We start from the raw sequence: 25169 nt of genomic DNA on the forward strand, positions 1-25169 counted from the left end.
ATTTTCCAGTAGCTGGCCATGACTTCCTCGTTGCCAATCTCAGAGTTTCCTGTTTAGAACCTAATTGCTTACTCTAACAACTCTAGAGTCCCTCAAGAAACTGAACCAGAAGTTGGTTAGATCCAGAATTTTCTTTTTCAGCCTCTGTTTTTTATCTTCTCTGATAATCAGCTTCATTCACTCTGGCTGATTCATGTGGCAAAGAACACAGTACCAGCAGTCTGGGGTCAGACATAAATATGTTAGTGAGGTAAATCTGGTTCAATTTAAAAATTCTTGGGAAAGGGCTCTGATTGTTCTAGCTTGGGTTATATGCTCAACCCCAGATGAATGACAATGGTCATAGGTTGTGAGATTGATCAGGTTTTAGGGTGTATGATTGGCCCTTCAGGACCTATGTGTTTGACATGAAGTGGAACAAAATATTCTACCCCCAAATATGCCTCTTTGGTACACTGACATTTTGAGGTTGATTATTTTTAAGAAAGAGCAGATCTAGGAGAAGCTCTGAAAATCGGGTAGAAGTTACTCTTTTGTAAGAGACACTTACATGTATAAACATTATCTCCATTTATAAAGTTGTCTCCATCTCTGTACCAGAAAAGGCAGGTGATTAAATCTTTAGAAACTCTTTATCAATAAAGAAGGCAGTGATTTAATCTGCATAACAACCATACCTTTGTCTGTTGTGCTTCACTGGTAACCCCCACAAATTGTCTCTACTCCTTGTCCCCCCAACCTTGTCTTCTGACTTTAGCCAGAGGTGGTATTTGAAGTGGTGGCTTGGGCCATTTGGGGAAATTACTCAGTCTCTCCTGGATATCTCCCATTGTATACAGGAGGTAGGCATGTTATTCAACTTCTTTTCATTGTTCTCCTGTTACTCTGTCTTTTATTATAAGGGTCTCAGCCACAAACCTAAAAGGGCAGAGGGAAAATTATTTTTCCTCCCTGACCGACACATCAGTACAGGTCCTTTGACTAAATCACTGAAGGAATATAAGTAACACTCACTTGGCTATAGTTTATAGGATTAGAAAAAAACAAGAACATAGAGAAGAGATTCAGTTAGGAAGCTACTGAGATATTGTTAGCCACTTAGGAGATGATTAAAAGTTGACTCCTCAAAGTGAACCTTGATGGGCACATGCTGTAGGTGTCTCAACTCTCGGTCCCATCTCTAACACTTCATCTCTCCATAGAACCTAATATTTAATAGTTAGGACTTTGATATAATTTAGAGGGAAAAAATAAAAGACTGTATTTAGTATTTATCCCAAGATTTAAGAACATAGCTTTTATGTTTTTTTCTTTTGCAACAGGAAGTAAGGTGTTCTTTCATTCCTATTTAGTAATAATACAAAAGATGGTACTCTTGGCACTTGACTTTCCCTGGGTCAAGTTTATTTTTTGGTCCTCACAGAAGGAGATTTGAGCTGAGCTGATAGAACTTGCTGAGGTTATTTGATTCACTTTACTTAACACAAAATAGTCATGTACTAAATTCTTTGCTGTGCACCAGATCAATATAGACAGAGCTGAATAAGACACAAAGGTGAGTAAGACACAATGCTAATTTAGTTCAAGGAACTGATATTGTAATCAATGATGTAAGATGCATATAAATAATTACAGCCCAAGATATTTGATAAGCACTTTACGGGAAAAACAGAATAAAACTTAAAATACTCAACGTTAATACTGAGGAAACAAAATTATTTCATCTTAAGGTATTAAGAAGACCATCAAGGATAAAATGGGACTCAAATAATAAAGGAAATTTAGGGAAGGCATATAAAACTGAGTTAGTTTTAGGAGAGCTTAATCTTTAATTAATGCAAGTAAACTTTTATAAGGAATAAATATATTTTGGACATATACACCAGACTCTATTTTCTGGTATGTATAAATCACACAGGAGGGTACGTGAATGAGTGTGAATGGGTAGAGAGAACTCTTCCTCACCCCCAAAAAATTAGAGAGAGGAGAGATAAATGTACTATGCTCTGCTCTTTCCTAGTTAATCATCACCATCTCTATCAGTTTTCAAGTTTTCTAATATATAAAAGTAGACTCAAACTAATATTTCATTTTCAAATGGTGTTCAATTATGTCAATCTCTATCTTTTATCTTTGTTTTTATTAGCATAGCAGTGTCCAGTGATTATAACGAGAGAGCATTTTTTCAACTATTCAGATGTCATTTATTTAAGAAGCAAAAGTTTTGCATAATACCTCTACAAAAGATCAGATAGATAAATAATTCAAAGAATATTTATGAATATATTCATTTGTTTTGCAAGCTGTCTTTCTTAGTAGGTGAATTAATGTACAAATTAAATATTCATGAGCCAGTTTGTGTTACTGGTTTATTTTGTGATATCCAGATGTTGTTTTTTTCCCTCTTTGTATTCAGTAATGATCATTTGAGATTCAAATGCAAACACTAGGCATAGTTGTCATACCTATATATCATTAAAAATGAATAATAAGTCACCATAAGTAAAAGCACATTACTTACTGCTTTCTTTTCAATAAGACAATACCATTGGCAATCTTATTTTCTGTTTCAGAATAATTTTGTATCTACAACATCTATGCTTATGAAGGCAGCATTTTATAACATAGTGGTTTGAAAACTTTTGGTCTCAGAATCCCTTTATATGTTTAAGAATTATTGAAAACCTCAAAGAAAACCCAAAGAATTTGTTTTATCTGGGATATAACTAATAACTTTGACTGTATTAGAAATATTATAAATTAAAATTGGTTAACTTAAAAAAACCATCAGTTTATTTTAAAATCAGTTTATTTATCGTATATTATATTAACAATCATATATGTTAACATTAATAACATTCTTTTATAAAATTAATCTTATGTTCCAAAACCTAAATAAAAATTGTACCACCATTCACTTGTCAATCCACCAGACCAGCTTCTGTTGTCAATATTTCATTGTGACTTACTTTGGCAAGGACAACCAATATTCTCTATACTTCCAAATCCAGCAAGTATTCCTCACCCTTTCACTCTTCTATTACTAGTTTTCTCTGTTGCATCAGAGGAAAATAGTAATATGTGTGTGTTGTGTGTGTGTGTGTGTGTGTGTGTGTGTGTGTGTGTGTGTGTGTACCTCACATGGTTATCATTTCCAACAGTCTTCAAAAAGTCTTATTTTAAGTTTATCTTTGTGTATGGTGTAAGAGAATGGTCAAGTTTCATTCTACACATAGCTGTCCAGTTTTCCCAGCACCATTTATTGAAGAGACTGTCTTTGTTCCACTGTGTATTTTTCCTGCTATGGCGAAGATTATTTGACCTTAGAGTTGCGGGTCCATATCTGGGCTCTCTACTCTGCTCCACTGGTCTATGTGTCTGCTGTTGTGCCAGTACCATGCTGTGTTGGTGATCACAGCTTTGTAGTAAAGCTTGAAATCAGGCAACGTGATGACCCCAGTTTTGTTTTTCCTTTTCAACATTTCCTTAGAAATTCGGGGTCTCTTCTGGTTCCATACAAATTTTAGGATTGTTTGTTCTAGCCCCTTGAAAGATTCCAGTGGAATTTTGATTGGGATAGCATTGAAAGTAAAGATAGCTCTAGGCAGTATAGACATTTTCACAATGTTTATTCTTCCGATCCATGAGCATGGAATGCTCTTCCACCTTTTTGTGTCTTCTTCAATTTCTTTCATGAGTGTTCTGTAGTTCTTTGAGTACGATAGAAGACCTCAACGTGAGGCAGGAATCTATCAAAATCCTAGAGGAGAACATAGGCAGTAACCTTTTTGACATCAGCCACAGCAACTTCTTTCAAGATATGTTGTCAAAGCAAAGGAAACAAAAGTGAAAATGAACTTTGGGGACTTCATCAAGATAAAAATCTTCTGCACAGCAAAGGAAACAGTCAACAAAACAAAGAGGCAACCCACAGAATGGAAGAAGATATTCGCAAATGACACTATAGACAAAGGGCTGATATCCAAGATCTATAAAGAACTCCTCAAACTCAATACACAAAAAACAAATAATCACCTCAAAAAATGGGCAGAAGACATGAACAGACACTTCTCCAAAGAAGACATACAAATGGCTAACAGACACATGAAAAAATGTTCATCATTATTAACCATCAGGGAAATTCAAATCAAAACCACATTGAGATATCACCTTACACCAGTTAGAATGGCCAAAATTAACAAGAGAGTAAACAATAAGTGTTGGAGAGGATGTGGAGAAAGGGGAACCCTCATATACTGTCAGTGGGAATGCAAGTTGGTGCAGCCACTTTGGAAAACAGTGTGGAGATTCCTTAAGAAATTAAAAATAGGATTACCCTATGACCCTGCAATTGCACTACTGGGTATTTACCTCAAAGATACAGATGTAGTGAAAAGAAGGGCCATCTGTACCCCAATGTTCATAGCAGCAATGACCACAGTTGCCAAACTGTGGAAAGAACCAAGATGCCCTTCAACAGACAAATGGATAAAGAAGATGTGGTCCATATATACAATGGAGTATTATGCCTCCATCAGAAAGGATGAATATCCAACTTTTGTATCAACATGGATGGGACTAGAAGAGATGATGCTGAGTGAAATAAGTCAAGCAGAGAGAGTCAATTATCATATGGTTTCACTTACTTGTGGACCATAAGGAATAACACAGAAGACACTGGGAGATGGAGAAGAGAAGTGAGTTGGGGGAAATTGGAGGGGGAGACAAACCATGAGAGACTGTGGACTCTGAGAAAAAAAACTGAGGGTTTTGGAGGGTGGGGTGGGGGGTAGGGTAAGCCTGGTAGTGGGTATTACGGAGGGCACGTATTGCATGGAGCACTGGATATGGTGCATAAACAATGAATTTTGGAACACTGAAAAAAAAATTAAATATTTTTTTAAAGTTTTATTTATTTATTTATTTATAGCTCAAGTGAAGGGAGGGGCAGAGGGAGAGTAAGAGAATCTCAAGCAGACTCCTCTTGGAGTGCAGAGCCCAACACAGACTCAGACAACACAGCTCAGATCATGACCTGAGCTGAAACCAAGAGTACTGACTGAGCCACCCAGGCACCCCTTGCTTTCTGACTTACATTATTTCTGATAAGAAGTCTGGTCATTGTTAACATTAGTTCCCTGTACATAAGGAATCTTTTCTTGGCTGTTGTAAATTTTTTTAAACAACTACTTTCAGCAATTTGATGTATGTATTCTGGTAAGATTTTTTTTTTTCTGTTTATTTACCTTCAGATTTGTAGAGCATTCTGGAATCTGTGTGTTTATTATGTTGATCAAATTTGGAAAATTTTTTAGCCATTATTTCTTCAAATATTTTTCTGCATCTACTCTCTTTCTGGAACTTCAGTTAAGGATGTATTAGATTGATTTGCTGCACATATCACTAGATTCTTGTCATATTTTTTCAGCATTTTTTATGCCTGTGCTTCAGTTTGGATAGTTTTTACTGTCCTTTCTTGAAATTCATTAGTCTTATCTTTTTTCTTCTGTTAGGCCGAGCTAGTGAATTTTTCATTTCAGTTCTTTTTTTTCAGTCCCAGAAATTCTATTTTAGTTTTATTGTTTCCATTTATCTTTTCATTATTTGCATGTCTTTGTTAAATCCTTGAATGCATTGTAGCAGATGTTCTTTGAAGTCCTTACCTGCTAATTTCATCCTCTCTGTTGTTTCTGGTTCTGTTTCTTTTTTATTTTTTTTTAAGATTTTATTTATTTATTTGACAGAGAGAGAGATCACAAGTTGGCAGAGAGGCAGGCAGAGAGAGAGGAGGAAGCAGACTCCCTGCGGAGCAGAGAGCCCGATGCGGGGCTAGATCCCAGGACCCTGAGACCATGACCTGAGCCGAAGGCAGTGGCTCAATCCACTGAGCCACCCAGGCGCCCCTGGTTCTGTTTCTATTAATGATTTTTTTCCTGGTTGCAAGTCACATTTTTTTTCTCTACTTCTTTGTACATTTTATAATTTTTTTTAAAGATTTTATTTATTTATTTGTCAGAGAGAGAGAGACAGAGAGAGAAAGATCACAAGTAGGCAGAGAGGCAGAGGAAGAAGCAGGCTCCCCGCCGAGCACGGAGCCCGATATGGGACTCGATCCCAGGATGCTGGGATCATGACCCCAGCCGAAGGCAGCCGCTTAACCAAATGAGCCACCCAGGCGTCCCTGTACATTTTATAATTTTTATTGGATGCTGAACATTGTGAATTTTTTGTTCCAATCTGGAAGGGAATGATTGATTCCAGGTTATATAACCTAGTAAATACTAATACCCTTAGTTCTTAAAAATACCAGAAAGTTTGTTGGTTTAATTGCCATTTGTTCCTTATACATTTCATTCAGTTACTGGATTTATTTGTCTCTGAATAACAACTATTCATAATGAAGATGATACTGTGTAGCTGTTTTATGGTTACATAACTGGGATAACTTGAGGTATGCCTTGATTTTCCAAGGCTGCTGTGAGTCAGTTAGCATAGATGTTATAGATCTGGCTCAGGCCAGGTTATACTAAAAACCTGTGAATTTCAACTTGGAATTATTTGTCCCTATTAGTCCATATGCTAAAATCATTCTTTGGGGCCCGTGGCTGGTTCAGTTAGCTAAGTGTCTGAATCCTGGTTTTAGCTCAGGTCATGATCGTAGCTTCATGAGACTGAACCCCATGATGGGCTCCACATTCAGCAAGAAGTCTGCTTCTCTCCCTCTCCCTTTGTCCTTCCCCTGCTCCCATGCTCTCTCTCTAAAATAAATGAGCAAATCTTAAAAAAAAAAATCATTCTTCATAATGCAAGCTTTGAGAAAATGTGGGAGCTTTTGAGAAAATATATAAATTACATGTGTCAACAAATAGAATGTAGAGATAAAATGGCAATTCAATTCCCTCAATGTAGAGAGCCATTTAGAAGGGCCTCAGTGAACTCAGATAATTGAAAAAATTAATGTTAAAAGCAAAAAATCGGTATTGTTTTACATATTAATATTTTATTTTCAAGTAAAAACATGCACTACCTGAAAACAATTTCAAATTTTGATAACATTACAGGGTCTATTTACTAAGTCACTAGGTGGACAGGAATAGTTAGTATGTTATGTTGTTTTAGCAAAACAAAGAGATTAAGGTTGGAAGATCTGGTTTTTGGTCTGGGGTCAACACTCTGCCCTGACAATTGCTACTTGTACTTTGTTGGGCAAACTCTCTTCAGTTTTTGGTAGGTTTCTCCACGGTAGGTATTTTGTTAGAATTATAGATCTGTATAATGCAAATGATGATATACAAAAACAAAACAAAACTCTTTTTTTCAACTTTAAAGATCAAGCTAATAAAACAAAAATATCCTGTAATTATCTACAGTAACTACAAAGAACAATATATGGTTTTGAGTATACTATATGATTGTGATCTTTTCTCCTTTCAATGGGTATGAACAATAAATTTGCAAGTGCTTATGGGAAAATGAAGGTGAAATGAAAGATGAAAGAATCACATGAATGTAAAATACCAGATAAAAGCTCGAGTGATTTGCTCTGTACTTTGTGTATTTAGAATATCATGCTTCATGGTATTGTCGAAAACAATTTCTCAGAGATGAAAAGAAATTTTCCCAGAAGACTTCAGTGACTTACAAAACCAGATGAAGTCAAACCTTACAAAGCAAAGATGAATCAATATGTCTCTATGTGTTTATCGAATTATTATGTCCTCCTGTCCCACAGCTTTAGCTGTTTACTCTATCTTCAAATTTATCTTTCTCTTTGAACCCATATAATCAGAAATTCTGTGGATAAAAAGGCTAATGAATATGACCTAGATGAAAGGAATGATGTAACTCTCCTTTGGATATTACACTGTGACTACACATCATAGAAATGTTTAAAACATTACGTGATATTAAGCACTGTGAAAGTGTAGATGGAATTGAATTATACTTTTTCTCACCTTCAAAGTTTATATAATCTGAAGTCTCTGGAATATCAACATAGGTAAGTTAAGAAATAAGAAAATATTAGGTAACAATTGTTATAATCTTACATGTTTAACATGTTGAAATTCCAAACATTTCTTATATCACGGTCCAAATGTAACTTTTTCAACTTTTGTAGCTAATAAATGCACAAATGTGGGCAGGGCAAATAACCCTTTTGTACTTCCCTTTCCTTATCTGAAAGTTAGTGCCACAGTGTCTGCACATGGCATAGATTGTTAATGCTTCCCAATATCCATCTCATCTTTGTATTAGTTATGGTAAATCTCTTTTCGGCTCACTTCTTTCCTCCCTTATATACAAAGTGTTAGCAGGGAAGATGTCCATCCAGCAGGAGACTAATTTGTATCCTAACCTCCTAGCAGCTCTGTGTGGTCATGTTAGCTCTCTGGTCATGTGACTAAGTTCTGGCCAATAAGATGTGCCTAAGTTCTAGATCACACCTCAGGTGATGGTCTGATTTCTCCTACCTCCCTTTCCCCCATTCCTTGGTTTAGAATTCAGATACAGTGCTAACGAACTAGCTTTATGGTTGAAAAGTGCATGAAAACAACAGATTCGACCTGCACTGTCCAGTTCAGTGGTTTCCAGCCAAATGCAGCTGTTCAGTAACATCATCACTATCAATTTCATGAGAGGCAGAAAGAGGGAGAAGCAGACTCCCACTGAGCAGGGAGCCCAATATGGGCTCCAACTCAAGACTCCAGGATCATGGCCTGAGCTGAAGGCAGACTTTAACCAACTAAGCCACCCAGGAGCCCCTCAATTTCATGTATTTAAATTAGAATTCACTTTGGAAAATTTCTCAGAAGGCATAAGTTCATAATAAGAGATTATCTGTTAATCTCAAAGATGATAAACAGCTCTTGCTCAGAGTTTTACTAATATACTTATTATGTTCAGTCACCATCCCTTCACCACTGTTTCTACAACCATAAGGAAACCACAGTCATGTCACTGCACATCTCAAACCTTCTCTGGTTTTCTGTTGTTCTAAGGATAAGCACCAAACACATTCACATGTCCTTCTCACCTGCCCAGGATTAATTTTCCCTGTTGGTTTTCTGAGGTGTCCCCTACTCTGATTTTCTCTTATTTCTTCATCTGACATGTCAAACTCTTTTTTTTTTTAAGATTTTATTTATTTGACGGAGGGAGAGATCACAAGTAGACAGAGAGGTAGGTAGAGAGAGGGAGAAGCAGGCTCCCTGCTGAGCAGAGAGCACAATGCAGGGCTCAATCCAAGGACCCTGAGATCATGACCTGAGCCCAAGGCAGAGGTTTAACCCACTGAGCCACCCAGGTGCCCCCATGATATTTTAAATTCTTGTGCATTTGTTTGATTCTTCCTTGAATATGTTCTCTTCCCTCAACATATAGTTAGATGATGCTTAATCTTTATGTTTTAGGTTACATGTTGTCCTCTGTAGAGAGATCCTCCTTGTTCATCTCCTGCTAAATTTTCACAGAACACCTTGATGGAACCTTCCTGTACCACTCTGTCCCATGTCTCTTCTAGAATCTATGATTATCATTCTTATTATAAGTGTATTTATAATACATTTTAATAATACATTCCCATTAGTAAGATAGGACACTTTCCTGTCCTTTACTCACTTTTCTGCTAAGTTGTAACTTCCATAAGGGCAATATTTAATGTACATTTTGTACTTTCCCTCCCACATCAAGACAGAACTTCTTTTGTTTTTCTTTAATGTAAGCTCTACACCCAACGTGGGGCTTGAACTCATAACCCTGAGTTCAAGAGTCTCGTGCTCTACTGGCTGAGGCAGCTGGGTGCCCTAAGACACAACTTCTAATAAATGCATTAAACTGCCAAATAAACTATATAAAAATTGACCAATATTTGGTGTGATAATACAGAGAAAAATAAAGATCACTTCAGCTCAGTGATGGAGATAAGAAAATATTTGTGGTGCTACTAAGATGTGAGTTGGACCTTCTAAGATAGAATTCAGGATAGGGTTAAGAGAGTGGATTTTAGAACCAGAATACCTGTATTAGCAATGTGATTCTTAGCAAATAACATGAAATCTCAGTGCTTTAGTTTCTTCATCTGTAAAATGGAGAAAGTCAACAGCAGGGTTTCTTATAAGGTTTCAGGGAGAATTAAATGAGTTAATGCAAATTTAGCTTAGAAGAATGGCGTATAAGTAGTGCTTGATAAATATGTGTTAAATGTGACCTTTGGATTAGAAGAAAGGAAGAAGGAAGGCCTTTGAAACAGAAGAAACTTCACAAAATATAATGAGGGGAAGTAAGAAAAAGAGTGAATGAACTTACTTTTGAGATGCAGAAAATTTCTGTAAATGAGTAGTAAGTGGTAGCAGAAGGAAAATGTCAGTAAAGTTCTCTATCACGTAGTGGTTGGGAAGTCAGTGTGCACTTCAAGTGAGAGCAAGTGGCATTCTCAAAATTACTTTTTGTTTGTTTTGGTCTGTCAGGATTTCCAGAGAAAAGAGTGACATGAGGAATTAATGTTAGAAGACCTTAAGAGGCATTATCTCTTGATACCACAAAGCCGTGAGCAGGTATTCCTATCATGCCCGCTTTGATGGTGCAACTGAGGTAAGGAGACATGTGGAACAGAACAAGATAATAATAATACCAGAATCATAGAACAACTTTGAAGATTCAACATGTGAAAAATATTTAGCACTGTACAAAATACATCAGGGATCCAGCGAAAGAAATCTCTAGGCATTAATATTACTATTCATTCAGAAGGGGGAGTATTGTCTGTCCTCTTTTTCTCCCTTTGTAGTCCTATATAATGTTGTGTAATATAAGAAAGCTTTCACTTGCTTTGTAGAGACAAATTGTGGGTTTTCATTTCATTTATCTGTGTTTACAAATGTATACAATTAGGGTGAGAGGAAACAAACACAGCATTGATTTCCCCTTGGGCTGGGGAGGGTTCTGTTCTCAGCATGTCTACAGACAAGAGTCTATTTGTCAACAGCGAGGACAGGAAAGGGAAGAAGTGAGTGGTAGAGAGAGAGTAATTTATGGCTCAAAACCCATTTCCTCAGAACTGGGATTGTTTGAGTCCTGATCAGAGACTGCTGGTGGTTTTTATGTGTGAGAAAGGAAGGGGCAGGTGAGGAGCTTTGGGGACGAACGTGGGGTGGGAGGGATGCCTCACTTCACAGGAGTGGGCGCTCGTGGGTGGCCTCATTGACAGAGATGGGGGCAAGTCGAGGAGTGCTGAGAAGGGTTCGTCTTTGTAGAATGCAGATAATGGGACAATCTTCTTTAATGGAGGTCACGCACTATCAGAGCAAGGAAGCCCGGCAGATCATTGAAAGAAGTGGGAAGACAGCTGTGAGCTCCTTGGAGTTTATTTCTTCAATTTTCCCACATGGATGCCACTTCGGCCGTCATCAGTTCCACTGGAAAGCAATGGAAGGGGAAATGGTTTTCAAATCATCAAATGCATATACTTTTGTTTGTTACAAGCTCTAAATGCACTCTATAATGAGGAAAAAGTTGTGGTGATGATCTCAAATGGCGTTGGGAGTTGTCAATGGCTTTTGACAAACCACAATGTTTTTTTCCATTATTATTAGAATAAATTAAGCTACTTCATCATTTTATAAATTGCACCCAAATGCCTAGGATAGAGAATGATGTATTCCAGGTGATTTTCTTATGTGAATCATCAGTGTTTTCCTGCTCTTTCATTAACATGCTTAAACTTGTTTAATGAAGAAAAATAATGTTGACCAGCACGTTATTTGATAGTTTTAAATCTCAAAGGATAAGTGGACTTTTGATTAATTCTGGAGAAAATATATACTTGGAAATGAGGCTCAGAAGTGATGACCGTTATGTATTTTTGGATTATTTAAAATGTTAAGGTTGTCAGGCACCTGGGTGGCTCAGTTAAGGTTAAGCAGCTGCCTTCAGCTCAGGTCATGATCTCAGGGTCCTGGATCAAGTCCCACATTGGACACCCTTCTCGGCGGGGTGTCTGCTTCTCCCTCTGCCTCTGCCTCCCTCCTCTGCTTATGTTCTTTTTTTCTCTCTCTCTCTCAAATAAATAAATAACACCTTTAAAATTTTTTAACTAATTAATTAAATGAAATAAAAAGTCTTTCCCACGTTACAAGAGTGGGAATTGTATCGTTAACATACCATCCATTTTTTTCATTTCTACCCTAGAATGTTAAGTACCTAATGCTTCTCTCTGCAGATAAAAGCTATTGTCAAAAGGGAAGTTGCTTTTTTTTTTTTAAATTTTTATTAACATATAATGTATTATTAGCCCCAGGGGTACAGGTCTGTGAATAGCCAGGTTTACACACTTCACAGCACTCATCATAGCACATACCCTCCCCAATGTCCATAAGGGAAGTCGATTTCTTAAGGAATTTTCACAGTGTTTTCCAAAGTGGCTGCACCAACTTGCATTCCCACCAACAGTGTAAGAGGGTTCCCCTTTCTCCACATCCTCTCCAACACTTGGTGTTTACTATCTTGTTAATTTTGGCCACTCTAACTGGTGTAAGGTGGCACCTCAATGTGTTGGGTATTTTTTTTTAAGATTTTATTTATTTATTTGACAGACAGAGATTACAAGTAGGCAGAGAGGCAGGCAGAAGGAGAAGAGGGGGAAGCAGGTTCTCCGCAGAGGGGGAAGCAAGCTCTCCGCTGAGCAAAGAGCCCGATGTGGGGGCTTGATCCCCGGACCCTGGGATCATGACCTGAACCGAAGGCTGAGGCTTAACCCAGTGAGCCACCCAGGTGCCCATCTCAATGTGGTTTTGATTTGACTCTCCCTGATGACTAATGATGATGAACATTTTTTCACATGTCTTTAGGAGAAGTGATTTGGGGGAAATCCAAGGGGGAGACGAATCATGAGAGACTTTGGACTCTGAAAAACAAACTGAGGTTTTGGAGGGGAAGTGGGTGGGTTAGCCTGGTGGTGGGTATTAAGGAGGGCAGTATTTCGTGGAGCACTGGGTGTGGTGCATAAACAATGAATCTTGGAACACTGGAAGAAAAAATAAAATTAAAAAGAAAGGGAAGTTGAAACCTATTCCTTTTTTGACATGAAATCATACTTTTAAAAAAGCTATGCTTAAACACAAATACACTGCAATCATCTTTTGTTTAATTCACTAAACAAATAAAAGCATTGTATCCCTGACCTTTTTACAAATAATGAAATTGCTTCAGATTTCTGTGCCATTAATAAAAAGGACTTTAAGAGAGTCTATGTTATAAGTTAGAGCAGTCAACACACCTTTCATGATCAGGTTCTTTCCCATCACATAAAAAGCACACTCTGGCTCCAGGGAGTCTTTGAAAGCAGGTACAATCTTCTCACAGAACATGGACGTCAAGAAGTGTGGATGTGGTCTGACAAGTAAGTTGAAATTTTGTGCGAAGTGGGAATTCAATGGCAATTATTATTAACTGAAAGAGTAGGATTTTGAATGTTACTTGTCAAAAAGTGCAGACTGTCAAAAAAAGTCTTATTTTATATGGTTATTAATCACATTAATCATATATCACATATTTTGACAAAAACTTATTAGCAGTCTTTGTCTTACGTATTTAAAATGGTCATTTTGTTATTAAATATAAATTTAATATAGTTTTAGGTTGTAGATTCAATGTGTAGTTGAACTAATAATGGAGGATAGTTTTTAGGCAAATATATCAAATCTTTTGGGTTTTGCATAATTTCTCTATAAACATTTGTAATATCGTTCCATGTGTAGATTTTTTACATTTTCACTTTTTCTTATAATTGTTGTTTCCACTAATCATTTAAAAGGAGGTATGCTTCTAAAATTTTAGTTACTTTAGAACTTAATTTATTAATTATTATTCACTTGGTATAGCAGGGAAACTTTAAAAAGCAATTTTCCTCTAGAAAAAAATTGTACAAAGAGTTAGCCTAATATATTTCTTTCTACAGGGTCAACACGTAATATGGAAAATTTGTTTTAAGTACACTGTATGCTTTATAAATCACCCCACATTTCTGTAATTTGAGTCTTGCACAGTTTTTTCATGTATCAGGTTTTTAGTCTTTATGAGAAAAAGCTCTAAAAGAACATTTTTATCTGTCATACATAAACACTTTAAAATGCTTAAGCATTGATCAAAACAATTTAAAAGTGATTTTGCTATATTCTAAAAATGCGATCTGAAATATATAGGGAATGGCTTATTTTATTTTAAGAAAAATCCATTAGAACTGGAAGCATTTAATACCACTAAGCTTATTATAAAGCCAAAACTACAAAATTTGGCTAGAAACTATTTTCTGATTACTTCATATTTTCTCTCTGTCTAGCTGTAGGCAAACACCTTGGTATTATGAATTCCAACCTCCCCCACAATGCCCAGAACATTAAAAGGTACTTAAGAATGGCTTATTTGCTGAATTGAATGCTTGGTTTAATATTTTTATTGAAGAGGACCACAGGACTTACTGTTTTTAAATACTGATTTTTAAAAAATGGTCTTTGGATTCAAACATCTGTCGATGAATCCTAGCTCTACCATATAAGCTATTTTTGTTAATAATAGCATCTATATAACCCTGTGTTATGAGGATTAAATAGAAAAATACATGTGAGATTTTAGAATTATTTATAATTATTTAGATTTAGGATTATTACTATTCTTTAAATTTGTTTCTTTATCTGCATACTGGGAAAAATGGGATTATGTTGTAGGATTATATTGTGAGGATTAAAATGTGTACAAATCACTTAGAGCTCTTAATATATGGTAGACATTAGGGGTGCCTGGGTGGCTCAGTGGGTTAAAGCCTCTGCCTTCCGCTCAGGTCATGATCCCAGGGTCCTGGGATAGAGCCCTGCATCGGGCTCTCTGCTCAGCAGGGAGCCTGCTTCCTCCTCTCTCTCTCTGCCTGCCTCTCTGCCTAGTTGTGATTTCTCTCTGTCAAATAAATAAAATATTAAAAAAAAAATATATATATATATATGGTAGACATTATTACATATAGTTAAATGTTAACAGCAGGATCTTATCATGAAATAGTCATTGTTATTTATAATTAAACATGGTAGGTCTTAATTACTAAATTTCTAATCTTGTACACAAGACTGATATGAAACTAACAACCACAAATTGTATCATTTGTTCTCTATATAAAAGAGCCTTACATAATTTTGGTAGTATTAATGCTTCTTTCCAGTTTATACCTACCCACCAGAGTCACATGTGGATATAAATAAAAATTCAGTGATTATAAATTTCTTGAAAGCATCTATTTACAGATAAAAGCATTAAATACATATTATGAGCATGCTTTAATAATCACAAAACACTTCCTTTTCTAACTTAGATATGGAACAGATGAGAAAAAAATCTGGTCCTACTTTTCGATCAACTGAGAAAAATGTGACAGAAGACGTTCAGACTGAAAAGGCAATGACTAATTTATCAAATGCTTATGCTTCAGGTATGGTGTCCATAACAAATGCGATTTGTTTCGTTCTTTTCTGTCATCTACATATTTATTGAAGCAATTGTAATTTCCTTAAGATTTGATGCTTTAACTTTTTTTTTTTTAGAGAGAGAGAGAGAGAGAGAAAGAGCAGGTGCAGAACGAGCAGGTGCAGGGAGGGACAGCTGGAGAGGGAGAGAGAGCGGAATCTCAAGCAGGCTCCAAGCCCAGCACAGAGCCTGACACCAGGCTCGATCTCACAACCCTGAGATCATGACAAGAGCTGAAATCAAGAATTGGCTAATTAACCTACTGAGCCACCCAGGCGCCCTCGATGCTTTAATTTACTTCTAAATGTACAATGGACAGCTCATTTTTTGACAACACAATATATTAAGATCTCCCCCCACCTGGGGGATCTAGAAGGTTCATTACTCCAATGACATTAATCTAAAATGGCTGTGTGTGTGTGTGTGTGTGTGTGTGTGTGTGTGAAAATTGTTATCCAGTGGGACTTTGAATGAAGATTATAAGTAAGATTTGGACAAATGTTACTTGTTATTTAACATGAGCTTTTAGTATCTTTAATTGCCAGTTATCAAAACTCTATCCCCATGGTGATTTTCTTTGGTACTCCAGTCACTGACCTGGCTGTTTCTCTTTTTTTCTCTCTAGATTTGTTGCCATCCAAGGACGGTAAAGATTTAACAAAATGTTTTTTGCTACAAGTGGTAGACATTCTTCTGCATTACATCAAAAAAAGTTTTGATGTTAAGAGTAAAATACTGGACTTCCATCATCCTCATCAACTTCTCGAAGGTTTGGATGGGTTTAACTTGGAACTGTCTGACCATCCTGAACCTTTGGAGCAGTTACTTGTTGACTGTACAGACACCTTGAAATACGGTGTTAAAACAGGTGATTTTCAGATTAATGCGCTTGAGCTGGAGACGGGTTGAATAGTCTTAAGTTATGTGTATGTTGAAGATGGTCCAGTTTTTTCATTTTTATTTAAAACATTTGTCTAATTTACTTTCAAATTGGTGTTATCCCATATGAATTATTTATTAATTAACAAAGAAAAGTAGAAATAGTTTTGGTTTGGGGAGTTTCATCCCAAGGGCAACTAAATGTACCATCTTAACTTCTTTTCACTTAATCTATTTCATTTGGTCAAATTCATTATTGATGTTCAATTGGTTATCCTTTTACATCAATAAAATATAGAGACATAAAATTATGTATGTATAATTTTATATATGTATATATACATTCTATATTTTAGAAATTGTTTTTCGATTAACTTTATTGTAATTTTATTCTTAACCACTTAAAGCCATGGTACTTCCAGGAGATAACACTGTTTGAATAGGCCGTATGGCCCTCTTTTTCTAAAAGTCTTAACTGTATACTAAATAATGTATTGGAAACAACATAATCTTTGGAAAGAGACACACACAAAAAGCGTCCAAATACAACCTGTATCCCTGGGTTTATTATTCATTTCTTATTATGTGATCTGTGAAATATTTCATGAATATTTTAATAACTGGAAATCATTTGTGTATGATGACTTGCTTTGTATTTGATAGACATCAAATAGACACTTAAAATAATGTATTTTGCCCATCACAAATATTTTATCTTCAGAGCAAACTGATCAACCATGCCACCCAAGGGAAAATGACTTATATTTAAGAATGCTCATTTCTGCATTAATTTTAATAACAAAACCCCAAAGTAGTATACTCATTTTGACATTTATTTTATATAAACTGGATGCCTTGGAGAGGATACTATACAATGTTACCATTTGAAGTCCTAGGAAAGTCAAGGGGAATTTCTCACAGAATTTTAATTATTATAAGAAAAATACCACAAAGTAATATGCTCAATATGATTTCAATTATGTTTATATTTTAAACTCTTTGAAAGCATATATATGTATATGGACACATATAAAACTACCTATTTATAAAAATACATTTTTAAGTTATACCTTCCAAGTGTATTTATTATAAACATTTGGATAGCTATGTAGATAATTTCTCTACATCTATGCATAAAAATTACTATTCTGTATGTATCATTTTCTATTCTATGCACTTCTATAACATGTAGTATATTTACAACTAAAAAAAAATGATGGAATAAGGCAAAAAGAAAGCCTCACAGGATTCCGAAATAAAAGGCACGTTTTAAGACTAAGTTCAACCATATAAAGAAAATGTGAAGTTGAAATAAGTTTTCGTTAGAAATAAAAATAGCAAAAGAAGTCCTGGAAAACAGCAGGGCAATTGGAAAGCACTGGGACAGATGTAAATCAAGTCCTGCTTCCTTCCAGAAGAATCTCCAGGGGCCCATTCCCTGCCTCTGCATTTCCCGGTACCAAGCACTAAGGGAAAAGCCAAAGATGCTGAGAAAGCAAAAAGTAAATAAGAGAAAGAAACGGTTGGTAACAAAGCCAGACATTCCATCCCTTCCGTTGTAATGAACAGTTACTGAGCACCTACAGGTTAGAAACGATGCAGATGCTACAGGAGGAGGGCGCTGCAGGTGAGGGAAAGTGACCAGAGGGAAAAGAGGTTTGCGGGGAGAGCCGTGATGGACTTCATCCTCGGGATAGGCAAAGACACTAAGGAGGAAAGTAAATATTTAGAATATTTAATTAATAATATTAATATTATATTATTATTAAATTATATTATTAAATATTTAGAATATTTAAATATTTAGAATATTCACAGAGTAAATATTTAGAATAATATTATATTATTATTAAATTATATTATTAAATATTTAAATATTTAGAATATTCCATGTGGCAACAATGTTTGGTGATTCTTTATTAATATAAATCCTCAAAATACCATTTTAATATCTGTCCAAAAAACGTGGAAGCATCTTTTGAGGAAAAAAAATTATTAATTTGATTTAGGTGTTTCCTTCCCCACTCACTGAGCGGTTTCATGCGTCCCAGCCTGGGTCTTTCTGTTTTAGATCCAGGATGGCTTCCTCTTCCTCAGGCTTAGGAGATCTTCCTCAACCCAGTGACTTCTCGAAGCTGCTTCTCCTACCCATGATGCATCTCCTCCTCCGCTCTCTGTCTGGAAACTAAGTTTAGCTTTTACCTGAAAGGTCACTTAGCACCACAAAACCTTCTCTAAAGATTGTCTCTCCTGCTCCCTTGACCACCTTAAGCCCCCGAGGAATGGTCTTATGGTCTTACAACAACCCAATCTTTTCCTTTGTGGTGCTTTTCACAATTGCAGTGAAACACATGGGTGTTTTCTTCCACTGGTCAGTAGGATCTGCACAGTAGTGCCTCTGTCCAGCTGTTTGCTACCGTGTTCCCCGTGCTGAGCGCTGTCCCTGCCTATGACAGCTCTCGGTAGTGTTTATTGAATGAAATAATTCGTTTATGTGTGTTTGATCCCTGAATACCTGTTCACTGAGAAACTGCTAGAAATTGAACTGTTTTTTAGCCCCGTGTTTTTATCTTGACTCATTTGTAGTTTTGTCTATTGTCTAGGACATCCTCGCTATTTTAACCAGCTCTCCAGTGGGCTAGATGTGGTTGGACTTGCCGGGGAATGGTTGACCGCCACTGCCAATACCAACATGTGAGTGTCCTTCTGGGCTCAGACACAAGCATAAATACGAGCGAAGATGCAGATTGTATATTTTTGCTGGATATGATGCTTGCCATGTCAAAACCAAATAGTCCATACCCTGAGAGAAATGCAAAGAAGCTATTCCATGTTCCCTGGATGAACTGTTCGAGGTTTATCCAGTCCTCTGGACAGTCTCTAGAAACTTCTAGGATCTTAATTCCTTCGTAAGGAGTAAAGGTTACTTGACAAGTCTGGGTTAGTGGTGTGCCAACTGTGAGTCCGGTTCTAGGGTTGGAATCATTTAAACACTCCCCCCAAAGAGCCCACAGCGTACAGTAGTCTAAAAGACACACACAAGTGTATGGGAGTCACCTGAATATAAATTAGAACCTGAGTCTGATCAAAGGTGAATAAAGTAAACTTCTAAAGGAAATCAAAATCCAAGTCCAGTGTGATTCTTTAAAAATTTGACCTTTGCCACAGCAAACCTGTCAGTCCTATAAAAATTAGATCTACTGCTGCAGTGTTTTGTTTTTTTTTTTTAAGATTTTATTTATTTATTCGACAGACAGAGACCGCAAACAGTCAGAGAGGCAGGCAGGGAGAGAGAGGAGGAAGCAGGCTCCCCGCCGAGCTGAGAGCCCGACGCGGGGCTCGATCCCAGGACCCCGGGATCATGACCTGAGCTGAAGGCAGAGGCTTTAACCCACTGAGCCACCCAGGAGCCTCTACCGCAGTGTTTTGAAGCAAAGTTAATTTTAGGGCAATATTTTTCAAGGTTAAAAGGACAGGGGAAATGATTGGGTATGAAATTAAAAGGAACAGACTGTGTCAAATGTTAATATAATTTAACTAGCAATCAAAAGAGAGAGCTGGTAGGAATTTAAACTTTAAAACCAAGAACTAAATGTTTATGAGGAGAGACTGCTTTGTGATGTGGAAAAAGTAAGGTTTATTTTAACTGTTTGTTATCGTTGGGGTTTTAAGGATGCATGGCTCACGGTAGTAATCAGCATTTTGTAGGTATGAAATGCAAACATAAGTGGCTCACAGAAGCTACTGCTATTTTTAATTTTCATTGCTTGATTATGGCCTTTGAAACATGCACAGAGTAATATGTTGCCTAAAAGAACTTTATCTTCGGAGAGAATACGTTTCTTTGCTCTATAAATGATGACATAAAACTCAATTTATAAATCTTACTCCATTGTTTAGACTCCCATTGTTAGGAGACTTAATCATTCTCTACAGAAGAAAATACAGAAGAAGAGCTCCTTTTTTTTTTTTTTTTTAAAGATTTTATTTATTTATTTATTTGACAGCGAGAGAGATCACAAGTAGGCAGAGAGGCAGGCAGAGAGAGAGAGAGAGAGGGAAGCAGGCTCCCCGCCAAGCAGAGAGCCCGATGTGGGACTCGATCCCAGGACCCTGAGATCATGACCTGAGCCGAAGGCAGCGGCTTAACCCACTGAGCCACCCAGGCGCCCAGAAGAGCTCCTTTTTAACGAATGGAGATCTCTTAGCATACTCTGAGACAGTGGGAACAAGGAGAACCAAATTCCAGTCCTACCACCTTCTCCTGTGCTGGGAAGTTTAGTGAGTCTCTGAAAATAATGCCTGCTCCATGGCATGGCAATAGGAGCAGAAGGGTGGTGTGTGTAGATGTTGAAACTGACTTGGCATGTGCTGGCAGAAATGAGTCGGTTGAAATATCAGTGTATAAATCTTGCTTCTTACATGGTGTCTCATGGAACAAGAGTCTTCATTCTCGGAAGCAATGGGTTTCCCTACTGGGTCTCTGTGTGGGGCCCCTGGGCAAGAGTTTTGGCTCGACTACTTTATCAGGCTGCGCCATCCTGAAGAACAGGGTTGAGGAAAGACAAAGGGAGTCAGGACGGGGCAGAAGAGCTCCTTGAGGGCGATGATAGACCTGCTTGCACCATTAGTATAAGCAGAAGCGAATGTTCCATCGTCTGCGATACAGTCCCCTCCTGTCAACAGCTGCTTCAAAGAGCAGCCCATCTGTAGGGAATAAGGGGAAGGAACTGACTTTCAGCCAGGTCTCTTATGGCCAAAGGACTTCACTGTGGATGCTAACTACCCCATGGTTGGACATTCCTGGGACTCCCAGAAGATTCCATGACTTGTCATGCCTGGTACAAAAGGCGACCCCTGGGCTGGAGGTCAGTGTGCCTTGTAGGCGGGAGGCAAGTCTCTGTTGGGTTGTGAGTGTGTGAGTGGAAGTGGTCACAACAGTCGCAGGGCCTGGATTATGTCCAGGGGCTTTAGAGACAGAGCGAGCGGAGAGCATCTCAAGTCGCACATAAATGGTGTCCTATACTGGTATCTCTATAGAAGACACTTACAGCGGTCTTTAAAAGGTTTTTGAGGACAAATAGAAGAATTCCTTGAAAGTAACTGAATCAACTCTTTGATTTCAGAATGCATGGTAAGTGCTTCATTGCTGACTGTATATGGTGTGTAAAGACAAAAGCTTATAGCCTTCTTTTTTATCTTAGCTCCTTCTTTTTGTGGAAGGGACTCTAATCTCACAGTGTGACTCCGAGGAGAGTCCCCATTGCCATGTTTTCTGAATTCTTGTTCATGAATCACGTACTGTTCTTGCCTTGTACCATCTGCTTGCTTCGAGCGATTACTGAAAACATAATAGCATTTCGCCCTTTTTTGGTGTGCTCGTCCAAAGTACAGTCTTCAGGTAGAAAATCATTATCAATCGATTTTGAGAAAAGGCTTTTCTACCTATTTCATGTTCTGCACAATATTGTCTGTAGCTCTAGATCTCTTTCTAACTTGCCATATATATATAAAACTGGGCATTTTCTGGCTGTAGCACTATTGTGTATGTAGGGGTTATTATCAAAATTCCCAGTCACTGCACAAAACATTGGAATCCACGATACTGTCTTTGTAGAACTTTGTAGAACTAATATACTCTTAATCTGGAAGGGGGGTTGAGAGCATATAAGTTTTAACTATTTCTTTTACAGTCTTCTATAGAATACCAAAAAATGTATGTAACCTTATCTAGCACATGATTTTTATCTATCCTTTTCCCTTTTATATGACTCACAGTAGAAATCTTTGTATGTAATATAGGTTTACCTATGAAATAGCTCCAGTATTTACTGTCATGGAAATGATTCTTCTTAAGAAAATGTACGAAATTATTGGCTGGCAAGAAACAGAAGCAGACGGAATATTTGCACCTGGTAAGAAAAAGCAAGAAATCATTTCTCTAAACTAAATAAAATATCTACTAGGAGACACCACAATATATTTCAACAAATACTATTATTTTTGAGTTATTGTGTTAGTTATAAATATGCATCATTGTGTTAGTTATAATTATGAACAAAATTTCCATAAATTTAAAAGTTATGAATTGTGGTATTTGCCTTTCTCTCAACACTTCCAAGGAAAGACATTTTTAAAATAATGTTGGCAGGATGCCTAGGTGGCTTAGTCTGTTAAGGGTCTGCCTTCTCCTCAGGTCATGATCCCATGGTTCTGGGATCGAGCAAGGGTTCCTTGCTCAGTGGGGAGTCTGCTTCTCCTTTTGTCTGCCACTCTCCCTGCTTGTGCGTGCTCTCTCTCTCTAATAAATAGATAAAGTCTTTAAATAAAAAATAAGATACAATAATATTGGTGATTTGGCACCATTTTAGTTTCAGAAAGCTCTCAAATGATGATTTCAATAAACATTTCTGATATTTGAAATTAGGTTAACATTACTATTTCTCTTGTATAGGTGGAAGTATGGCCAACCTCTACGGTATATTAGTAGCCCGTTATAAGCAATATCCAGAGATAAAAAGACAAGGCATGACCGCACTCCCATGCATCGTGTTATTGGTTTCTGAACAAGTAAGTATCAAGTCTAGATTTTTCCAACTTTTCAGAGTCTTCTGGGATAAACTGTAAAGTAATTGGAAGTCAGAGAATATTAGCTTCACTCTAACAATATATAGATTCAGTAATCTCTGTGTCTGGGTCTGCATATTAATATTAGAAAGAAAAAAAAAAACAACTTTCCAGTCAATATAGGCTCTAGAGATTAGCAATACAGATAACTCAGGATTAAAATTTAATTTCAAAATATAAGAAACTGACAAAAATATGATTATAAATATAAAGCATTGTGCTCTTTACAAAAAAAATCAAGCTATAAAAATTTTAAAGACTTAATGATTCTCTTTATCATTGAATGTAGAGAAAAATGTGATTGATGTTTTATTTTTCCAGTGAGGATCAAAGGAATCAGTTAAAGAGAAAGGCTTATTTTTATAGACTAGGTCCTCAGAGAAATGTTTCTGATATTGACAGTGTATCCACTGATGTCTCCTTTTGTTTTAGTGTTCCAATCTTGTGCACAGCATCAACGCTTCTTTAAAAAAAAAAAATCGATTCATCCCTTTAATAAATCTGGTCACATTTTTCTTTTCCACCTCAGCAACATTTGTGACATTAAAATGTAATAGCTGGGTGCCTGGGTGGCTCAGTGGTTTAAGCCGCTGCCTTCGGCTCAGGTCATGATCTCAGGGTCCTGGGATCGAGTCCCACGTCGGGCTCTCTGCACTGAAGGGAGCCTGCTTCCCTCTCACTCTCTCTGCCTGCCTCTCTGCCTACTTGTGATCTCTCTCTGTCAAAATTAATAAATAAAATCTTTAAAAAAAAAATGTAATAGCTGTCCCCATTTGAGAATTCCAGCTACAAGTGCCTGGAAACAAGGGTTTTCTTTGAAATGTTTGCAATATACATCTATGACCAAACTCAAACTGGCATATATCGAGGCATATTATCAAGTTGGAGACCACTGCTGCGTGATGAATGTCATTCATGTAAAACATAAGATGCTGGCTTACAAATGTCATTTTCATCATTTGACATATATATTTTTTTTTTTGCATAGAAGGAATAAATAGGCTGAATTCCCATAATGTAGATTTAAAAAATCATTTCCTATTTAATTGGTGCATTCTCCATGGAAATGAAGCATTGTTAGGGTTTTAAATTTCTGCATTTTTTTTTTCTTTCATATATCTGGTCTTTTCCTGGCAACTAAAAATAACTGGGTCCAAGTTTAGATCTTGAGCTGCTAATACTCCATCTTACGCTAGGCAGAATGATAAAGGAAATAGTTATTTAGAAGCAAGAAGTCAAAGTTGGTGTCAAAGTCAAAAATTAAGAATTGCAGAATTATATAACCAAAAAAAAAAAAGAATTGCAGAATTAAGTCTTAATTAAGAATTCTTAATTAAGAATTAAGTCAAGATTAAGAATTGCAGGTATTAGAAGAATCAATGGATCTCTCCAAGCCTAATCCATTATATATATATCTGTAATGCAAGAGTTTCAACTGTCTGGAAAATGTAAGGATTTTATCACTAGAGAATATTATTACTAGATTTATAAGTGACATGACATTCTCTGTGATTGGAGAACTAGAATATTCAAACTCCCACTGCATGTGAAGAGTTGTGTGATGGTGCCTTCTAAAATGGGCATCACAACCTCCTTCATCTGAAGAAATGTCATGATGAGGGTCTGGAAATATGCCTTGAGACTCGTACGTGGCATATAGAAGTATACATGCGCAGGCCCATTCAAAGCTACGTGTTTATGCTCCCAGATGCACTAGTGCGAATCATCATGGACTGCAGAGAAATGAATGCCTTTTCTATTTTCATTTTTGCCCAAGGGTCATTATTCAGTTAAAAAGGCTGCAGCAATCCTTGGTATTGGAACTGACAATGTAATTGAAGTAAAATGTGATGAAAGGTATGTTTCTAACACAGTCTCAAAAATCGTTATTATCATTATGCTTCATAGATTAAAATCCTATTTTCTATTCCAATTTTTAGCAAGAATACTCTCCCAGTTTCAATAAATTTTAACTGCCATTAGTATGAAAGAAGCATCAAAGTCATCCTATCCTATTCTTAACATTTCTTTACTTAATATAGTCTTATACAAGTGGGACTCTATCTTCCCTATTTTAAGTATACTGAATTAAATGCAATAAAATACACATAAAATATAATAATATTTGTAGATAAAAATTCAACTGTTTCAGCAGT

At 36.7% G+C, this 25169-nt stretch overlaps 1 protein-coding gene across 1 annotated transcript in view; it reads left to right on the forward strand.

Annotated features, from left to right (window-relative positions):
• The window catches only part of LOC123953924 (glutamate decarboxylase 1-like), a 72972-nt gene that overhangs the window by 28779 nt on the left and 19024 nt on the right, over positions 1 to 25169 (forward strand). Inside the window, exons 2-7 of the mRNA XM_046024366.1 lie at positions 15356 to 15472; positions 16097 to 16375; positions 18990 to 19080; positions 22189 to 22301; positions 22841 to 22956; positions 24791 to 24870. Of these exons, the coding sequence (XP_045880322.1) occupies positions 15356 to 15472; positions 16097 to 16375; positions 18990 to 19080; positions 22189 to 22301; positions 22841 to 22956; positions 24791 to 24870 (796 nt within the window). The remainder of the gene's footprint in view (positions 1 to 15355; positions 15473 to 16096; positions 16376 to 18989; positions 19081 to 22188; positions 22302 to 22840; positions 22957 to 24790; positions 24871 to 25169) is intronic.

The sequence above is a fragment of the Meles meles genome, chromosome 12 (genome assembly GCF_922984935.1).
Source record: "Meles meles chromosome 12, mMelMel3.1 paternal haplotype, whole genome shotgun sequence".
NCBI classification, from domain to species: Eukaryota; Metazoa; Chordata; class Mammalia; order Carnivora; family Mustelidae; genus Meles; species Meles meles.